The sequence below is a fragment of the Triturus cristatus genome, chromosome 3_1 (genome assembly GCF_964204655.1).
Source record: "Triturus cristatus chromosome 3_1, aTriCri1.1, whole genome shotgun sequence".
NCBI lineage: Eukaryota > Metazoa > Chordata > Amphibia > Caudata > Salamandridae > Triturus > Triturus cristatus.
The window spans coordinates 869,725,567-869,746,531 of record NC_140583.1 but is presented as its reverse complement, the minus strand read 5'-3'; the positions used below and the strand labels follow the sequence as shown (position 1 = coordinate 869,746,531).

The 20,965-nt window shown below is 43.9% G+C and overlaps 1 protein-coding gene across 1 annotated transcript in view; it reads left to right on the top strand.

Moving 5' to 3' along the window:
* Positions 1–20,965, top strand: part of MYO3B (myosin IIIB) — a 2,253,613-nt gene that overhangs the window by 255,468 nt on the left and 1,977,180 nt on the right. Inside the window, exon 6 of the mRNA XM_085645333.1 lies at positions 1,658–1,734. Within this exon, the coding sequence (XP_085501459.1) occupies positions 1,658–1,734 (77 nt within the window). The remainder of the gene's footprint in view (positions 1–1,657; positions 1,735–20,965) is intronic.

Genomic DNA, 20,965 nt, shown 5'->3' with positions numbered 1-20,965 from the left:
TAAAGCTCTTTATAGTTGTGTTAGGTCAGCCTACCAGAGGTAGTTCTCCTAGAAGAGGTAAGTAAGCACTATGATATTTTTCTTATCTCATAACACACACCATTTGATCTTTTCCGTATTTTTCTTTTTCCTATTTTGTGTATTTGTTGATTTACTTGTGGTCAGCTGTAAGGTGTGACATATTGCTGAAGAATCAAGGTACCTCCTGCTTTTATTATAAACAATTAATCCACACTAAGGGGGTCATTATGATGGCAGAAGGCCCACCACTGCCAGCTGTGCGGTGGCGTGCCTTCCACCTTCAGACCGCAATTTTCCCCCCGCCAAATTAGGATGGCGGGGGAATCCGACCGTGGCGGGCGCAAAGACCGCTCGCCATGGATCCACCACAGGCAATTGGTCCGATTGCCTGGTGGAGCGATCAGCATCCGCAAAATGGTGGCGGTGCCTAGCAGGCACCTTCCGCCAAATTATAATGCTGCATCCCCGCCAGCCGGTCTATGGCGGTGGAAGCGCCACTCACAGGCTGGCAGGGATTGGTTTTGGGGGCCCGTTGTGGGTCCCCCTTGTGTTGGGGGAGGTGTGGGTGCACTGGGGGGATACCCATGGTACCCCCCTACATTTCACTGCACTAAGTGGCAGGCACAGTGTGGTGCCTACCACATAGTGCAGTGAAATGCACAACCTGCATTTTTAACATCACGGCGGGTGCTGCAGTCAGCAGCACCCGCCGCAATGTTAAATTGCAAGATGCGACGGCCATGGTGGCGGTGGCATCCTAATTTGGAGTGCAGGACAGTTGCTTGCTTGGTGGGCAATCCCGATCCCCACCACGATGGCGTTCGAACTCTAGTCCACCCGCCATCATAATGACCCCCTAAGTGTGTAGATTCAGGTATTAAAATGTTTTGTTTTTCTAAGAATCACCACAAAACTATGTTTTACGGTGTAGTCAGAAGCCAATCCTTTGTCAAAAAAGAGTACCATGGGAAGAACCAGCATCTGTTTGGTACCCAAGGCACTGCTTTTACTAACCATGGTCTTGTGGTCATGAAGGCAGCAGTAGAAAAAAAAATGTACAGGACTCCTAAGGCACTGTTTCATTCCAGTAGTTTTGAATACTTTATCATCCTTAACCCACAAATAGGGGAGTGTTTGAGGGGCTACAGGTGGGACAAGTGTTCCTCCATGTGATATCTATCATCCAAGGGTGTGTGGCACCTTAATTACGCTACCATAACCTTTTGCTGATTTGAGGCCTTTGTCAACACTGTTTCTAGGGCTTATGGTGCAGGGCTCAGGTAATGTCCTGTGGCTCAGGTTAAAGGTTAATTTCAAATTGTGTTTGCACCACAATGTTACTGATGTTGGGATCAAAGGGATCGAAGAAACTGCCTGGTATGAGATCAGATGGTGGAGAATCATTCATGCTATGTTTTGTACGCAGCATGCCACTGGTGTTAAGCACACACTTTCCCATGACATGTCCAAAGGTGAAATTATATCATGGTATGGTACCAGATACTTTCTCCCACAAACCTAATTTTAAAATGGTTTTGATTAGGTGGTGGCTAGATTGCCTTACGTGTTTGACTGAGATAGAATAACTTGGAAATATTAAATAAATCATCAGTGTTTCAAATATTTTTTATTTTAGGAGTCTCTGCACAACTCACCAGTGCTCGGTTACGCCGTAACACTTCTGTTGGCACACCATTTTGGATGGCACCGGAGGTGGGTACAGTTTATGTTCTCATATGTTTATGCAAATATTGTTATATCATATATGCAGTAGTGTGTCACAAGGGAGAGAGTCCAGAAACCTCAGATCACTCTGATTTGATTTAGAAAAAGTGGAGAGAAGTTACTGATGTGTGTGTGTAAAGGGTGTGTGTAGCAGGCATACATGTTTGATGCTTTAAGGAACACCCCACCATATCTACTGGCAGACTTTCACTAAAGTAGGCTTCACCATGTTATTATGCATAAGTAGTCCTGTTTAAATCTCAATTATTGCTCTGCACTTATCTTGCATAATTTAGTGCTTTCCTTATGCTTCTGCCTATTTTGTGGCTTATTGATTCTACCAGTAAGATACTGTGGAATGTGTAAGAAAGGTCCACTTCAACTCAGATGGCTTCCCAAAAACATAAATAAAATCATGTACTGGTTTGGTTAAAAAGCAGTGCTGCTCAATAGAGGCCCAAGAGCACAAGATTTCTGCCAGATTTTCAGGATATCCTTTGAGGACAAATTCACATGCATTGAATCTTAATTAAAATCAGTTACATAGATAATGATTACCCTGAATATATGACATGGATTCTGCTCTCCTGGATCTAAGGTGAACAGAGCTGTTGTAAAGGGGCATTGTATAAAATATGTGGACTTTGCTATTAGCTGACTGTCCCTATACCAAGCAGAGCACATGGAACAAAGCTAAAAATGTATAAGGAAATGAAACTAACAACAAGTAATTACCTGGTTTTCTTCTGGGGTTAGGCGATGTTACATATACTAAAGAAGTTGTGATTGAGATAATGGGTGGTTGTTCATCGTTTTGTTTGGATGTTTAGACATTATAGAAAGGTTAACCTAGTAGGTGCACCAGTCTCTCTTTCTTTTTTGATAATATAATCTGAATTAGATTTAATTCTAGAGAGACAAAATGCAAGTAGCTGTATCTCGGTTTATAGGTAGCTGTATAAAAGAATCTTTTACAAACTGTCTGGGCGACATACATTACACATATAAGTGGTTGTGAGAATTCTGACAAAATACATGATATCTGGTTACTTTGCAAGGCAGTGACCATTTGATCAGAAAACAGGGTTCAGGGCATATGTAAGGAAATTGTAGTTTGGGACACTTTGTTACATAGGAATTCTGAAATTAGCCTATTTGTATTTACTCATTTAAAAAGTAAACTACAGCATCAGAAATAAATATATTTTGATAAACTTTTAAGCTGACCTTTATGAATCCAGTCCTGCAAGTCTCAATCCTCTTGACATGTGTGTTTAACATGTACCCTTGGGTCTATTGAGAACACTTTAGTTGAGCTCATTTTGTGTCTGCATTAATCGCCTAGGGGCCTAGTTCACTTGTTTCTTTCTAGGTAATGTTATTGGGACATTTTAACATATTTGAAAAATATAATTATAACATAGCAATGATTAATATCGTTTTTTAATAACAGACTAGAGATTTCAGAAATCAACTAATCAAGTCTTCTACAAATCATTAACTTTTCAGCTTATCCTATAGGATCTAAAAGAGTCATATTGTCAACAATACTGTATTATTCTGTTTCTTAGCAACTATTTTTCTGCCACACCCTGGGTTAAGCCTTCTCTGCCTGCTATTGCTACCTTTAGTGAGTTAAGTGTACAAATGAAGCAACTTGATCCTTGGATTGGACTGAAAACTAATCTAATGCTTCACAACCTCCTTATGAATTAATTAATATTGGATTTATAGAGCGCAAACTTAGCTCCAGGGCGTCAAGGCGCTGCAAGAGAGACACTGTTACAGAGTTAAGAAAATATGCTCAAACTGATATCTGTGTAAATAGCCAGGTCTTCAGGGGTCTGCGAAAAAGGGAATGGGACACTTGTCCCGACAGATCATTAGGGAGGGAATTCCACAGCCTCACAGCAGCAATGGAAATGGCCCTGCCTCCCCATCTAGCCTTCTTGAACCTTGAGACTATCAGCAGATTTGTACTTGCTGATCTAAGCTGCTTGGTGGGAAAACAGCACTGGAACAGCCCTTTGATAGAGTCAGGACCTAGGCCATAGAAGGCATTATGGGTCAGGCATAGGGTCTTAAACAAAATTCTTCGATCCAAAGGAAGCCAATGCAAGGTAATGAGAGCAGCCGAGACTGAGTGATATTTTGGAAGGTCCATCACCAACCTGGCAGCGGCATTTTGCACCAACTGCAAGAGTCGCACCATGCTCTTGTTAATGCCCAAATAGAGGGCATTACAATAGTCCGGTCTGGACATCACTAAGGCGATAACTGCCTGCTTTCGTGCGGCGAAGGAAAGAAACTGGGACATTTTCCTGAGGATCCTGATAATCCCAAAACAGGTGGACACTGTTCTGCTAATCTGCAGATTTAGAGAAAAAGAATTGTCCACTATGACCCCTAAATTTTTGCCATGGGCTTGAGGGCAGAGAGAGCAGCCAAGCGTGTCTGGCCACCAGTCGTTGGACCAGATGTTCTGTTGATTTCCGAAGATCAGGACTTCTGTCTTTTCCCCATTGAGCCTAAGATAGTTTTTGACCATCCAGGAGGAGACTGCCTGCATACAACTTTCGAAATTCGCAGCAGATTCCCTGATAGAATGTGTGATGGACACCATAATTTGTGTTTCGTCAGCATAAGACAACACCTCAAATCCAAATGACCTTACAACCTTAGCCAGCGGGGCAACATAAATATTAAAAAGGGTCGGGCTCAACGAGGAGCCCAGTGGGACTCCACATAACAGAGGGCTAAGAGCCGAGTGGACTTGGCCCATTTTCACTATCTGTACGCGATCACTGAGGAAGGAGGTAAGTAGCTTAAGGGCCGTGCCCCCGATCCCTATCTCCTTGAGCCGTTCCACCAATCTTAACGGGGACAGGGTATCAAAGGCAGCGGTGAGGTCAAGAAGAATCAGCAGTGTGGTATGCCCTGCGTCGACCTGAACCGAATGTTATTAAATACCGCAGTTAGCGTTGACTCCGTGCTAGGATAGCTTCTAAAGCCATGTTGTGAGCCATCCAGCAACTGATAATCCTTTAGATAAGTGCTAAGGTGAGAATTTAAGTGTTTCTCCAGAATTTTGGCTGGGACTGGCAGCATGGAAATAGGGCGATAATTCTTTGGTTCCATTGGGTCCTCAGAGGGCTTTTTTAACTGTGCCACAGAAATGGCTACATTAAGTACTGTGGTAAGGTGAGGAACAATAAATTCTCTTCCTGTTTTTATCACCTTCAGAGGGCATGAGTCCAGTGGGGACCCCGATGTAATCCCCATAACAGGAGGTCCATAGTTGCTGGAGACATAAGTGGGAAGGTAAGTAGCCTCTGTAACTCCTCCATAGTAGCTGACACATTCAGCTGGAGGTGGGGTAAATTCAGTAGAGCAGATAGGGCAATTTCAGCATTGGAAGTTTCCAACAAAGAATATATATCTGTGATTTTGGTCCAGAAAAATTCAGCCATTCTGTCACAGAGCTCTTGAGAGAAATCCATCAGGTGGGGAAATAAGAAAGTTGATGACATTAAAGAGTTCTCTAGGAGAGTTAATGGATTATGTAACCTTTAAAAAAATATGAACTTTTTTCCTTAATAATAGCTGTTTTGTATTCCCTCAAGCGCTGTTTGTGAAGCTCTCAGCCCGCCAGCGCCATCTAAACGCCATATCCTTTCCTGCCTACGGCATGATTGCCTCAGCTTTCTAAGTCTATCAGAGAACCATGGAGCAGAGGGATTTTTCCTCGCTGCATAATGGTCCTTAATGGGCGCTAAGGTATCCAAAGCTGCTATAAGCCACTTAGAGAGTTCAGCTGCCGCTAAATTTGCATCCATGTGCGAGGAAAGCTGGTAGTTTTTAAAAACATTAGAAAGAGCCTCCTTATTAATAAGGCTGAGATTTATCTTTCCCTCTATTGGCCTTATGTTAGCTGGGACAGTACCTGATACCAAGGACTGAAAATTAAAAGGGATGGCATAATGATCTGACCAGGAGAGGGTTATAGGCACTCCCACTTTAATCCGCAGATCGTTTGAAAATATTCCATCTAATATATGTCCTGCCACATGTGTGGGACTCAAGACCAACTGCGGAAAGCCACACAACCCAGGGTTGCCAGGAGGGTTTGGGTATCTTTACATAGGTCTTTCTCCAGATGGAAATTAAAGTCACCCAGAAGTGTGAGATTTGGTTTTGCCAGGTAGGGTTCTAAAAGATCAGTAAAGTCCTGACTAAAGGATGATCTGGATCCAGGTTGCCGATAAGCAAGAACCCCAGAGAAACTTTCAGTGGGGTGAGTTTTTATTGAAAAATACAGTGCCTGGTACAGGTCAAGGGATGTGGTGAATGGCTCAATGCGACAGGAATAGACATCTTTATAAAGGATACCCAGCCCCCCTCCTATCCTGCCCACCCTATCCAATCTAGCTAGTCTATAACCAGGAGGGATTGCTTCAGCAAGATCAGGTCCAGAGCAATCCCTTGCCCAGGTCTCCGTGATGAATATCCAGTCTGGTTTACGAAGTGAAGGAAAATCTCTAAAGGCAATCTTGTTCTTAGTCAGGGATCTAGTGTTAATAAGGTAGCCCAAGAGTGTATGCTCACGGGGGGTGGGGAGGATACTTTGTTATCTGTAGGGGTGCTAGAATTGCCTACCTGAGTCAGACAAAAACTGCAGGAGGGACAGGAATAAGGATGTTTCCCAACTAGGTCCTCAGCATCCACAGTATGACATTGAGGAACTCCCAGCCTCTGTAGGTCTAGAAGTTCTTCCCTAGTATAATTGAAAGTTTCAGTCTGTTCTGGCGGAAAGAAGGCAGCATCCCTGGCGCTCAGCGAGATCTTGGCGCGGACGGGTGCAGATGGGCTTGCCTTTGGCGTGCCTCCGGTGTGACGGTCGCACAATCGCTGCACGCGTCGTCTGCGCGACGAGGATGACATGCGCCTAAAGTAAGTAGCGCTGGAGCGCTAACCGTCCAGCTCCACCCCCTGTAATCCGGAAATGAAGTCTTCGCGCCACCGGCACCCTCCACAACAATCGGGAAAACCCGTGGTGGACCAGGGTACTGGGCGGAGGGCGCCTAGAATGCCACAAAGATTTAAATTGCCGAGTTAAAATGAAAGCGGGAGCTGGTAGGCAAACGCCCTTTAAAGTGCATAGTGCAAGAAGAACAATTACGAGGCTTTACAGAAATTGGTGAAAGATAGATAAAAGGGTTAAAATTTAAATCAATAATATTTAAAACGAGATGAGGTCAGTAAAACAATACAGCACATCAGTTTTGGCATACAACTTGTGTCTGCGTGCATCCGCTGCGCGACGAGGATGACATGTGCCTTAAATCTTTAGTCTCTTATTTGTCAACATTAGGAACTTTGCAATTAACTGAAGTTGATGTTTTGACAAAACATCAATTTAAAAATATCGGGCGGCAGAAATATTGGAAAATAAATATTGTGAGGCACAAAGAATATAATTTTTTGAGGTAAGTAATACTGTTTTAAATAATTGATGCTTTAAATATCTTTGTCAATACCATACTGGTTAAAAATATAGTTTTTTAATTATTTAAATGTGTTTTTGTTGATATATACATTTTATGTGTTACTATTATTTATATAAATGTTATCTTTTTTAATATAGCTTGCAATTTTAAGTGATTTTGATTTTTTTATTTACATTGTTATAGTAATTTATAGTGTTGTAGCTAGTTGGTCTCGAATGGCACCGCAAACCTCTTGCTCCATTACTGGGCTATTCAGTGCCTCTGTACTCTCTGGTGGTATCATTGACAATGTGACGATAGATAAATCCCGAATTTGAGACTGCCGCTTCACTCACTCTGGGATAAACAGGGCCAAGTTTTGTGCACAGAATGCCTCATGCATAGCCCCCTGGATAGACGTGACCAACATCGGCGATAGACGGATGGCAGTTATCTGCACCGTATCAATGGCGCTCCACAAAAGCCATGCCAACAGGTGACCCGGTTTGTCCTACTCCTTGTGTCGTTTCGTCTGGTGCCTCCTGTAATCCATGCATCGAAAGGACTCTAGGAGCCAGGCATGGCTGCCCCTGGCCCCAATCAAGACTTCCTGAGCAGCATCCCCGGTCAGGGCAGCCCTTCCAAACCCTCCCAAGGAGGCCTCCACCCGTGCAAATTCACTACTGATCTCACCCTGTGCCCCAATGATCTCATGTATACAGAGGCCCCACACCATAGTCTGAAGGGCATCTCATTCTACTAGCCTCGTGGCGGTTGTCCTGCTATTTTCAGCTATATTGTTGATTAGCGTGTTGTGCGTCGTCTCCCGGAAGACAAGATCCTCCATGGCCACAGGTTGCAAGTGCCAGGTGGGCACTGGTGTAGTAGGCTCTCCCCACTCAGTGTGCAGCAGAAGTGGGCAATGACTGGAAAGGGTCTTTCCGAGGTAGTCTGCTTCCATTACTGTCAACTGAATGGTGGAGTGGCAGAGGAACTGATCCACCCAAACATGTAAGTCATGGGGTGGGGAGAAAAAATGATATTTCCTGACATACGGGTACAGCGCCCTCCAACTATCAATCAGTGACCAATGCGTGACCCACTGTGACACATAGGATACAGTGCTCACAGTAGCCAAGTGAGTGAACAAAGGGTGTGAGCTCTCCAATTCAGGGTGCAAAACGCAATATAAATCCCCTCCCAAAAACCAGGGTAAATGAGCCCATCTTGTCAGTATGAACAACATCTTAGCCAGGAATTACACCTGGGCAGTGTTTGGTAAGTACACACTACCCAGCAGCACAGCTGAACCCTTCAGGCAGCCATCCACAAACATATATTGGCTCCCTGCGTCTACTTCCACTGACACACCCGTAAAGGGCACCCGAGGTCGCACCCATATGAGCACCCCTCTCTCATTGCCTGAACATACTGAACTGAAGCATCCTCCCCTCCATCGTCTCTGAAGCGTACGTTCTTCCCCCTTAGCTACACAAGTTTCCGGTAAGAAAGCAACATGGGCCCCCTGTCTTTTAATGTATTTGTGAATGGAATGCCGGTTCCTTGCAGTACCCATACCCCAGACATTCCAGATCAAAAACGACAATCTAGCCATTGTATATTGACAGTACAGCGTTAGAGAGAAGCAGCAACAAAGGAAAGAACCCAAATCTCAGATGGGTTAATCTGCCAGACAGTACCCACCCAGGTTGCAGCAGACATGATGCAAAGCTGAATAATAATAACAAACCCGAAAAACCAATTCCCTTCCCCAGCATGGCAGAACCATAAGTCCTGCAAGCGTGTGTCTTTTGTGTATGTGGCAAGAATACCAGAACACCTCACGCAAACAACGAAGTGGGGTCATGGCTCAGCAGTTCTAACACAGTGTAGAGGTAGGATTCCTGGGCTCCCAGTGGGAGAGGGGAGTCCCAATAACAGGATCCTGTAAGGAGAATGCTAAAATCTAGGCAAGTGCCAGGTACGACTCCCCTCCATCCTCCAATATGGCATCCCCTTGAATCATCCGTGACAGGAGACTCGCCCCGGGTACATACTTCAGCCGCAGCAACCGGTGTCTGCACCTGTTCCTGTTATGCCTCTGTTACAGTTGAGATGCTGGCAATTGTCTTCGGTCACCTCTGCAGTTTGGGTTGTTGCACTTATTCCGGGAGGGCATGGGGGAAGCAGTGCCAACAGCAGGTTCCGACTCAGAGCGCTCATATCATTGCTACGCCACACAGTACCAACAATCCGCCCGTTCAGTGAACAAGTGTGGTTTTTGGTGCACAAGCACTTTATGTTTGCTGTGAAACAGCAATGAATATGTGAGGCCTGCATCACACAACTTTTCTTCACATTTATAATTGAAGCCCCCTGTTCTTGAACTGCCAATGTATAGATTGGGAATAGGAGGATACTCGCATTTTATAAGGCAAGTGGGCCAGAGAGTCTATCAACCTGAAGTATCGTGTCCTTATCCCTGAAATTGAGGAGCTGCACCACAGCGGCCTTGGTGGGGCTCCAGGTGAAGCCCATCCCACAGGCACTCGCAGAGCATGTTCTACCACAAAGTAAGGAGGTAATTCCCCAGGGGCCACTGTGGTGGTTAGCCACATGGGGGTCCATCCCCTCTGCTCCTTCAGGAACCCAACTATGTGGAGATGATTGCGCCTCAATCTCTCCTCGACATCATTTTCCCCGGCTCTCTAGGAAGCGGACCATGCAAGAAAGTTCCTTTAGTTGACAAGTAAGTTCTTTGATGGCCAGCTGGAGATCATGTTTGAAAGACTCAGCCTGGGAGAAACTATCTGCTCTGATCCTCCCTGAGGAGACCCAACCCTGCCGCCACTACATCCACTCTCCCACCTAGGGCGGCCCTGATATCAGTGATGGTGGTGAGAATCTTATCCAGCTTTACATCCTTTGGGTCTGGCACAGGAGGAGCCAGCAGCACAACTGCCTCCTAAGCAGGGAGGGACTCTTGACCTGCAGTGCAAATCTCACCTGGCGGCACCACTGGTGCAGGGACTTCACCCGGCCCCATTTCCCCATTTCCCCATTTAGAAGTTTCTCCGTCACCACGTGGCGCAGGGGATCGTTAAAGCTGCAGCAGCCCAGGGAGTCAGATTCAGTCGCTGGCTCAACCCAGGACTCACTGTTCCCACAGGCCAACAGGCTATGGAAGCACGTGCAATCTCAACTGCTAATGGGCTACTCTGCACCTGAGAAGATAGGACACTCCAAATCAGTCCCACATAAAGGAACAGGGTGGGTGGGATAAAGAGGGGCAGCCTTCCCAGGCGTACGAAGCAGTCCACTCTGCAGACCCGGTAAGTTCATCCCTCACACCAGTATCCTACCATAGTCAGAATTCCAAGGGGGGCGCAGAGGGCGGTGAGGAATTAAAACATCATAGAGAGGTCCTGACATTCCTCCAGAACTGCAGCAGAGTACAAAAGCCCTGGGGAGGCACCACAAGCAGTCCCCTGTGTTCTGTGGGTATCAGTCCAGTGAGGCCCCCACCTCTTAGTCATCTTCCATCCTTAAACGGCTGACTCGAGCTCCAGTCAGAGGGGAGAGGCCATATGGGCAAAACACCCCCAGTCTACTCGTATGCAGGAGGGAGGGGAAAAGAACCACACATTAGATCATTCAAGTCAGTGGGTGCAGATCAGCAGAGTAACTGCATATTTAGCAGCGGGCACAGATTGTAGGTTCTCAGCAGGAATGGAAGGGATCTGACAGTATGCACAGTTAGGGTCAAATTGAGTAGAGTGGGCCGATCTTCCTCAAGTTTAAGGAGTCCATGACAAGTCACACAATTAAAAATCCATAGGGGCTCGCATGCCCCGCTCAATGATCACAGATTGGGAGGGGGTGGGGGGGCCCCCTGAAAGATGAGAAGGCTCCTGTGCCAGCTGCTCCTCCCTGTATACCCCCACACATAGTACCTTCTCCTAGAGCACCCCACAGTCCAAGCCTCAACTGCCGATGCAGCTCCTGAGCAGTGATCTGGACTTGGCACTCCCATTGGCCACACTCCTCCATGAGCTTCCTCACCAGAGGAGGAGACCCAGTGCTGCCTTAATCCAGGCCCTGGTCATAACAGCCCAGTCACACCACCGCTGATACGAAAAAAAAAAATCAAAATCAGGTGTTATGTTAAGCGCAACTACTCACCCGTAAGGGTCTCAAGGCGCTGGGAGTGTGGGGGGTTGCAGGTTCCGGTCCATCAAGGAGGGGGTCTGTCCAAGAGCCAGGTTTTGAGGCTTCTTGCGAAGATGGGGAGCGATGTTATCTGTCTGAAGTGGAGCGGAAGGTCGTTTCAGGCTCTGGCCGCGCAGAAGGAGAAGGAGCGGCCTCCCGATCTGGTCTTTCTGGTGCGGGGGACCATGGCGTATGAGAGCTGGGCTGATCGTAGGGTAGGCCTGGGCGGTAAATTCCGTTCCGTTCGTGGAATTTGGGTAATTTCGCGTTCCGCGGAGAACGCGAAATTGCCCAAAAATCTGCGTTCCGCGACTTCGCGAAATTTTTTGCTTGTTCGCGTTCTCAATATGCTTGTTCGCGAGATATTTCAACCCGAGCACGCAAACAGCGATCGCGAACAGGAAAAAAGTATCGCGAACAAGCAATTCCGCGTGTTCGCGGAATTTCTGCGTGTTCGCGGAGATTTTTTACCGTTTCGCGGAGATTTGCGTAACGCGATTACGCAAATTCCGCCCACCCCTATCGTAGGGTCCTTTGGGGTGCATGGAATTTGAGTTGGCTATTCAGGTATGCTGGTCTGGTGTCGTGGAGGGCCTTGTGAGCGTGGGTTAGCATCTTGAAGGTGACTCTAGCTTCGAGATGTGGCAGTGTCTTGGCAGGTTGAGGACCAGGCTTGCTGCGGCATTTTGGATGTTCTGTTGCTTGCGGGTGAGGTTTTTGTTTATTCCGGCATAGAGTCCATTGCCGTAGTCAAGCCTGCTGGTGACCAGGGCGTGAGTGATGGTCTTTCTGTGTTCGAGGGAGATCCATTTGAAGGTCTTACGTAGGAGGCGCAGGGTGTGGAAGCAGGAGGACGAGACGGAGTTGATCTGGCGGTCCATTTGGAGCTCTGAGTCCAGGATGATTCCCAGGTTGCGTGCGTGGTCCGTGGGGGTGGGCTGGCTTCTGAGGATGGGGGGAGCCACCAGGTGTCGTTCCTGACGTCTGGGTTTGGGCCCATGATGAGTACTTCCGTTTTGTTGGTGTTTAGTTGTAGGCAGCTGTTTTTCATCCATTTGGCGATGGCTTCCATACCTTCTCGAAAGTTGTGTTGGGCTCGTTGGATACAACCACCCCTGACGTCCCCCAGGCTCCAATCGGCGATCACGTATTGGCACTGCTGCCACATGCCATCACGCTCGAGTAGGCAGCAAGCACCCTGCAAAGGCCACTGACTGTCACCGCAGCGCTGCCTGGGCCTTTCTTCCCAGTGCTTTACAGCAGGGGCCTCAGCATACATACTCCGCCAATGCCCCCAGTGAACGCCAGTTGCCCCGCAGTCCAAATTAATATGGATGTCGGATCTCCCTCCAGAGGGAGGAGATTAGGCATCCGCCATCTTGTGGCTTCAAGCCATGCCCCCTCCAGTAGCTTTCATAATGTTGGTTAAATAGAGTTTATAGCATTAATTTTTTTTTTATATTTTACATTATTTGTTTTTATTTTAAAATGGATTTTATTGTTTATAGTATTTTTTGTAAATTTGCTTTTTGGATGTTTCAACTTTTATTATTTTATTCATTAGATAGATAGATAGATAGATAGATAGATAGATAGATAGATAGATAGATAGATAGATAGATAGATAGATAGATAGATAGATAGATAGATATCTATACATACATATATGTGTATTTAGCTTTTTTAAGTGTTTTTATCGCTAATGTATGCGCAAAACTGGTAATATTTTATTATTGGTTTTAAATACTTAAGCTTTCAAAATGCCATATTAAGAACACGAATGTTATTGTTTTTTAACATGTTAACACAATTGCCAAGTTAGGAGATAATCATTTTGCACTGACACTATGGTTTATATCAAACTGGTATTGCTGGTTGTTCAAAATTTGCACTGTCACTTTAAAATTGTCACTAGCATAAATGGAAAGAAAAATGGCTGCAACTCTAGGTTTGAAAAAGATAGCGGAGACTGTTGAAACGCGTCACCTACCAGATTTGTAGCCTCAAATAAACACACATTGAAGTATCCCCGAGCATGCTGGTGTCTGTATCAAAGTTACAGCAGATGACGTGAGATATATATATATATTATATATATATATATATATATATATATATATATATATATATATATATATATATATATATATATATTATCTACTGGCGGTCGCCAGTAGATAGTTATAGTTAGGACCGTGTTTCCATAGGAAATCTGAAAATTCTATTTTGAATAAGTTTGGCGCCGGTTGACGAATCCTCGCGAATTTTTCAAAATAGGTGGGGCGCTCCGCTCCGCCCCTGAAAGTCTCGGGGTGATTAGTCAAGCGGGGGTCGAGAAAAAAGGGGGTCCCAAAATGCTTTTCCCCCCATGCATTTTTCCATAGGGACCTTTAGTCCAAGGTACAGCCCGAACGGCTGAACAGAATTATTTGAAATTTGGCAAAGAGAAAGTCCTCAGGTCAGGGATGTGCCTTTTGAATATCTGGAGTCAATCTGTTCAGTAGTTCCTGAGAAAATTTCAGTTAAAAGTACGTATATATCTATAGGCGCGCACCGTGTGCGTACGGTAAGCATACCGTACGCGCACGCTGCCGTGCGCGAGCGTAATTCTGATTGGTGGTTACATAACAGTAAACATTCCAGTCGGTCGAAATCAGGAAGTGTCGGCCGCCATTTTGTCTCTCGCAGTCTGAGGCAGTGAAAAACAAAGGTGGAGAATGTGAAAAGGGGCCAGGGTGGACAGTTCCTGACCCCCTAGCCTTTGTCAGGGGGTCACTGAAGGACCCCCTAGGATGAAAAAAACATTTTTTTTTTTTTTTAGAAAAAGCGCGGGGTGCGTGCACTGTGTGCGCACGGCACGCACAACGCATCGTGGGCTCTCGGTGCCTGAAGCGCACCGAGCACCCACAGCGCGCGCACGGTGCAGAACCTGAAAAAAAAATTATTAATAAATACATAACTTAGCATTTAAAAAAACGTACAAATTCACTTAAAAAACCATAGGTTTCACACACGTTATAGTTAGGAATTAGTGTTTAAAAAACCTTGCAAATTCACTTAAAAAACCATAGGTTTCACACATGTTATAGTTAGCTGGACATTTCCCTCGGAAAAAAACAATGAAATTCCCCCGTTATAGTTAGTGCAGGCAACTATAATTCACGCGACCGCAATCCTCTGCTGATGACGTCAGATATTACATCACTGTATTTAGACACCTATTTACCCATGTCTTCCTCCATTAATCTTTAGCTATACATATATTAAAAATATTTATTTTTCAGAAAGACACATATTTAATCAGTGACCTCCACTGGCCCCCAGTTGACAGAAGAATAACCTTCAAACTCCTCACCCATGCATACAAGGGCCTTCACAACATCAGACCCGCATACCTGAATCACTGCCTCACATTCCACATACCCAACAGACACCTCCGCTCTGCCCAGCTTTCCCTGGCTACCGTCCCATGAGTCTGCAAGACCAGAACCGGAGGAATGTCCTTCTCCTACCTCCCCTCCAAGACATGGAACACCCTGCCCATCCACCTCAGGAAATCCCCCTTGCTGACGCAATTCAGAAAGGACCTCAAGATCTGGCACTTCGGATGAATTCAGTACTTAGTCTGACCAACTGCGCTCCCCCCGCCACACCCGCACAGCTCCTTGAGACCCTCACGGGTGAGCAGCCATGCTTTACAAACCCTGATTGATTGATTGATGTCATCTGTGATGTAATATGTGAGGATATAGGCAGTGCATTGCAGGGGCGTAAGTTATACTTAGCTCAGATAACTGTAACTGCTGGATTTCACTGGTTTTGTACAAGTGAAATCTGAGCATAACTATAACATCCATGAAACCTTTGTTTTTTTTAGTGAATTTCTAAAGTTTTCCTAATTCTATTTCCTAACTATTAACGTCCCTGTAACCTTTGTTATTTTAAGTGAATTTCAAAGGTATTCTGTAAGTTTAATCTGTCTGTTAGTGTTAGTTTTAAAAGTGAATTTTAGTAACATTTTAAAATTGTATTTCCTTACTATAACGTTGCTGTGACCTTTGTTTTTATAGAGATTTATTTATTTGTATTCTTTTTTTATTGTTAACAAAAACAACAATACAGATTTGTAGATATTACAATCAGAATATCATAGTAGTCAGTGGCGTGGAACACTTAGCCCAGTATCATCACATAACATCCTTCATGGCCAGAATTCGTCCGCATGTTAGGGTTCTAATTCTTCTGGGGAAAGCTGTGACGGTAACCTGGGTGGCACACATATATTTCCCCTATATTCGTTCCATTTTCCCCATATTTGTATCCATTTTCTCGGGCATCCCCTTGACATAAACACTGTCTTCTCTCTAAACATGCACCAATCCATATCACCTTCCCATTCCCTCAATGTCGGGACAGTCTGTACTCACCACTTTCTTGCGATGTTCCTCTTGGGGACCATCAAACCCAACATCACCCATTTTTTCTATTTGCTACTCAAGTCCGTTGGTTCCCATATATTTAATAAACAACATTTGGATTCTGTTGTTATTATCTCTCCTATGACCTCCCCATGCATGAGGCAACATCGCTCCAGTATCTGCTAATATATGGGCATTCCCTTATTATATGAAAGAATGTGCCCTCTCGGCCACATAGTCGTCTACACCTAGGCGTGTCTCTATACCCCATCTTGACCAGTGTTGGCCCTGTAACATATACTCTGTGCAATATTTTCACCTGCACCAGTTTTAGTTTAGAGGATATTGCCCCCTCATTTGGGGATGCTAGCACTTCCAGCCACTCCTCTTCTAATCCTGCTAAGTCGCCCTCCCATTTTGCACTGAGTTGTGGAAGAGGATCAGGTGAGTGATTTACCAGTTTTAAGTATGCCACGCAAAAATTGCCTTTTTTGGCATTTAACCGTTTAGAAGCCTATCTTCTAGAGGAGAGGCCTCAGGAGATGTTTCTCCCTTTGGGATCACTGCTTGCAAAGCATGTTGTACTTGTAGATATCGGAAACCCTCAGTGTCCTCTAATTCGTAATTCTGCTGGAGGGCTGCAAAGGGCACCACCTTTCCCTTTACCCAGAGGTCGGCCGCCCGAGAGATCCCTATTATATCCCATTTATCGAACACCTTCGTTTTCCAGAGGGAGCCCAGTTGTTCTGTATCCCATAATGGGGTGGTCTGTTTTATGGTCTTTGCCCATCCTATACTCTTTTGGGCCGAATGCCACACCTGTACGGAGTGTTTTGTGGGACCCGTCAAGTGGATTTTCGTGGGCTTTGAATACAATGCCAGTATAGGATTGCTACCAGGGAGTAGCTACCTATCCATGGCATAACCCGGATCATTCTGGGGTCGATATATGCAGTGATTAATGTCCTCTAGTTGTACTGCCCAGTAGTACTTTTTAATGTTTGGCAATCCAATTCCCCCTTCATACCAGCCTTTCACTAGTTTTGGGAATGAAATTTGTGGCTGACTATTTCCCCAAAGCAACATTCTCTGTGCATTTTCCACCAATCTAAAGTACGATGCGGGGACGAGATCTGGTGAATTCTGAAGAATGTAAAAAAAGTGAGGCAGTGACATTATTTTAAAGAGCACAGCTCTGCCCAAGAGTGATAGCGGAAGAGACTTCCAGTGTTCCACATCACACCTCAGCCGCTGTAGTGGAAGTTACAAGTTAGATGCGTAAAACAATTTAGGATCCTTAGTGATAAAGATTCCTAGATATTTTAACCCCCACCCCTGTGGCTATCGTAATCTGGTAATCTTTTGGCAGGGTCGGCGGTCCTCCCTTCAACATAAAAATGAGCGATTTTGACCAATTGATGGTGTAGCCGAAGTATGTACCAAAAGTAGTGAAGATGTTAAGAACCCTTTGCCGGGATCTCTTTGGTGAGGCCAGGTACAGCAAAATATCATCTGAATAGAGCGATATACGGTCCTCCCATTTCTCCGTCCAGCGTAGCCCCCGAAATATAGGGTCCCTCCGGATCCAAGAAGCTAGGGTTTCTAGTGTGAGCGCAAATAACAGCGGGGACAAGGGGCACCCTTGTTGCGTCCCCCTATGGAGACGGAAGATGGCTGATTTTTTGTTGTTGACTGCAACTTGCGCAAGTGGGTTGGCATATAAGAGTCGGACCCAATTAATAAACCTAGGACCAAATCCTTATCGAGATTTCTTAATCTTTTGTACATAATTGTTATAAACTAAAATGTTCTTTTTACTTTTAGTTTATTTTTAAGATAGGTAATATTATGGTAATAATGTAATCAAATTGTAGCATTTTTGGGAATTTCACAAGGTGTTGCATTATTAAAACCTTTTGAGAGTGTGTTACTATATATTTAATTTACTTTTAAAAAGAGAAATTGTGTGTTTTGTCGTTAGGCATAAACGTCCTTATTTTATTTGTGAACAATATATTTTTGAAACGTAAAAGTATTATGTGTGTAAAACATGTATTAAAGTGAGGTGTGAATAAATAATATTTTGATTAACTTAGGTCGTGTACCAGTCGCGGTTTACGCGTTGGGTGCGCATACCCGATATACGCTTACAATTGTAAAATACATATACACATACTTTTAATGTACATTTTGAGGGAAGAGGTTTACTACTAAAATGAAAAACTAATATTACTATAGATGTAAAATATTTTTATAATGTTTTCACCAGTTTTACCTAGACTGGGCTCGTTCGCGTACCTGTTTTCAGATCCACGATAGAGACGTGACCTTGTGTAGATTTAATAGTGTGGAATACATATCAAAAGGTTCCAAATGTTGATTTTAAGGGAAGTGATTTAATAACCGAATACTGAAACAAATATGAAGGTATATTAAAGTTATTTTAAAAGTGTTTTAGTTATGTTACCGTGCTGCTACGCTGGTGAGCACTTATTTCCGGGTGCGTGAGTTCTGTGTGATTTTTTAAAAGTTTTTAATATGGTAGTATACAATTTAAATATGTGTCATAGTCAAAAAGTATTTAATAAATAGGTTTTTCAATTAAAAAGGGATTGTTTAAAATTGGATTTAATACATTTTACGGATGTGCGACATGAACGCGATACAAACCTGACCCCGTTGCAACGTCATGTGACATGAAAAGAAAGCTTTTGATTGGTTTAAAAGCTTTCAATCTGTAAGAAGGAGGTTCCTTTTTTTTCTTCTTTAGGGTGTGTCTCTAGAGCTTGACCCCTTTCTATATTCTCTCTTGCTATTTTCAGTTTTTTTTTGGTGTTTTCTTAAACTTTGGACTAGAAGGAAGATGGCATCTGCTGGTGTACAGCATGAGAAGGAGATAGAAGATGTTGAAGAGCAAAAGGAACCAATAAAAAACCAAAAAGAAAGCATTGTCTGGGCCTTCTTCACCATCCCTGAAGGCGAGAAGGTCAATGTGAGAAAGGTTACTTGCTCTCTATGTGGAAAAGTTTTGTTGAGAGGAACATAGTGCAAATGTTCATGTGGGACATCCTCCATGAAGAAACATCTCAAGACAATTCACTCCACTTGTCTTGCAAAAGAACAAACTGCTAGACAGAGAAGAGAACAAACTGCATGGGGGAGTTAGATCAACCAGGTACATAGTCTGCAGCTAAACTTACGTCTCCACAGCCCCAGACTTTTCCTGAGTTGGCAGAAGTTGGTATACAGTGCAGGAAATGCCAACATAATTTGTGTGTTGACGAACAACCAATGTCTGCCATCATTACTTTGATCAAGACACACAAGTGTTAGTTTTGTTATGTTTTACTGCCTCAAATTTGTTGTTTTGTTGGAAGGCAGCATGTTCTGAAGATTTTTTCCCCAAAATTTTTCTCAAAATAACAACCACCCAAAAAAACATAAAATAGTTTGAAAATACAAAAAAAATAAAACAATTTAAAAAACGGTTCTTCGAGAACTACCTATTCTGGTTTAAGAAATACATGTGTTTGCTTTTATGCACATACAGTTTACCTTATGGCCTAGCTACAGGTTGCCTTAGGGTTGACTTTTAAGTATTGACTTTTAAGTAGTACTTCAGCAGATTGAGGCTTGTTAAGGAGTTTGAAATACCAAGTCGGCCTAACAATAGAATTGCCTCTACAGGCTAAAATAAGCTAGGCCTGAGACATGTTGGAAGGGCTACTTGTTAGAGGATTCACTTTGTAGTGTCAGACTTTTACTAAATAGATGGATGACTGTCCAAGTTCCTATTTGTAGGTTTTGTGGGTCTGTGTGGATGTATCAGTAGCTCTGCCCTCTAATAAGTACTTGCACGGTATTGAACTGGTTGTAGAACACTGGATGTATAAATCAGCATATGCACCTAAAAGTGTGTATGTATCTATGAAAAATTTTCAGATCTGGTTCCTGTGCTCACCTTGCCACTGGAGTCAAGCTAGCCTGGCTGAGGAGGGGTGATACTTCGAAACCGCTCCCAGGATGCTTGTTTCTGGTCCAGGGAAGACCTGGTCTAGCAATTCGGGCTGGACTGTTCCTGGAATGGCACAGTGAGCAAATAAGCTATGGATTTACACCCAGATCTTTGTACTGCGGATGAATGTTTGATATTGTTCACCATTTTAACCATCCATTGTTCTTTTTGCCTCTATTTAAATGGGCTGGAGAAGTATAATTACTTATTTAAGTCTGCAATCACATTGGCTGACAAAATCCAACACAACTCTTGAATGACGATGGAGGGCACTCAGCCTTGATGCATCTTTCATTAGCTCAACGCAGATTTGAACCTGCATGTTTTAGCACCACCTTCAAAGGGGGTTAAATATAAATAATGACATAGGTGAACTGCCAATGCTCATCATGTGTATATCATATCGCACCACAAGAGACGTGTATATCAGACCGTGTCATAATTGCTGCTTCCATGTAAATATAGGTACATATATCTAAAAAGTTATACCTGCTACTAAAACTGTAAAAAAAATGTCATGAAACATTTGCATACAAATCCACTAGATAACTGTGCGCAGTCAACCTTGTTAAATATTATTTCTTCTGTTCACATGTTGGTATTTTTATAGAGGAGTTTACTCCAGCCAATGCATCCTTACCAAGTGTCATGTGCATACATGTATGTCTTAGTTAATTGATAAAAAATACTCCTTTCGGCCTTGTCCCATCCCTCCTCTCTCTGAGTCATCCCAAACCTTTCAATCTGCTGTGAAATCCCAAAAGCAACCTTCCCAAACTCTCCCCTCCTTTGTTACCCACGTCACCTAACTGACAGCACACATCACCTCTATTTACAAAAACAATATACTACTTCCCCTTTAAAATCCCCTCTCATCATTCTATCCCTACTCTAAGCTTTGCTAAACACACAAGAAATCAAAAGTACAATCTTAAAACAATTAATGGATGTTGAAAAAAAAATTACTAACCTACAGCCTAGTAACCTCTTGTCTTGGGCTTCGGAGAAGCATGCTACACGCTTCAAATCGCATCAAAGCCTCATCAGCGGTAGTCAACACTGTATAGATAAAATTCACAGTTACAATTAAT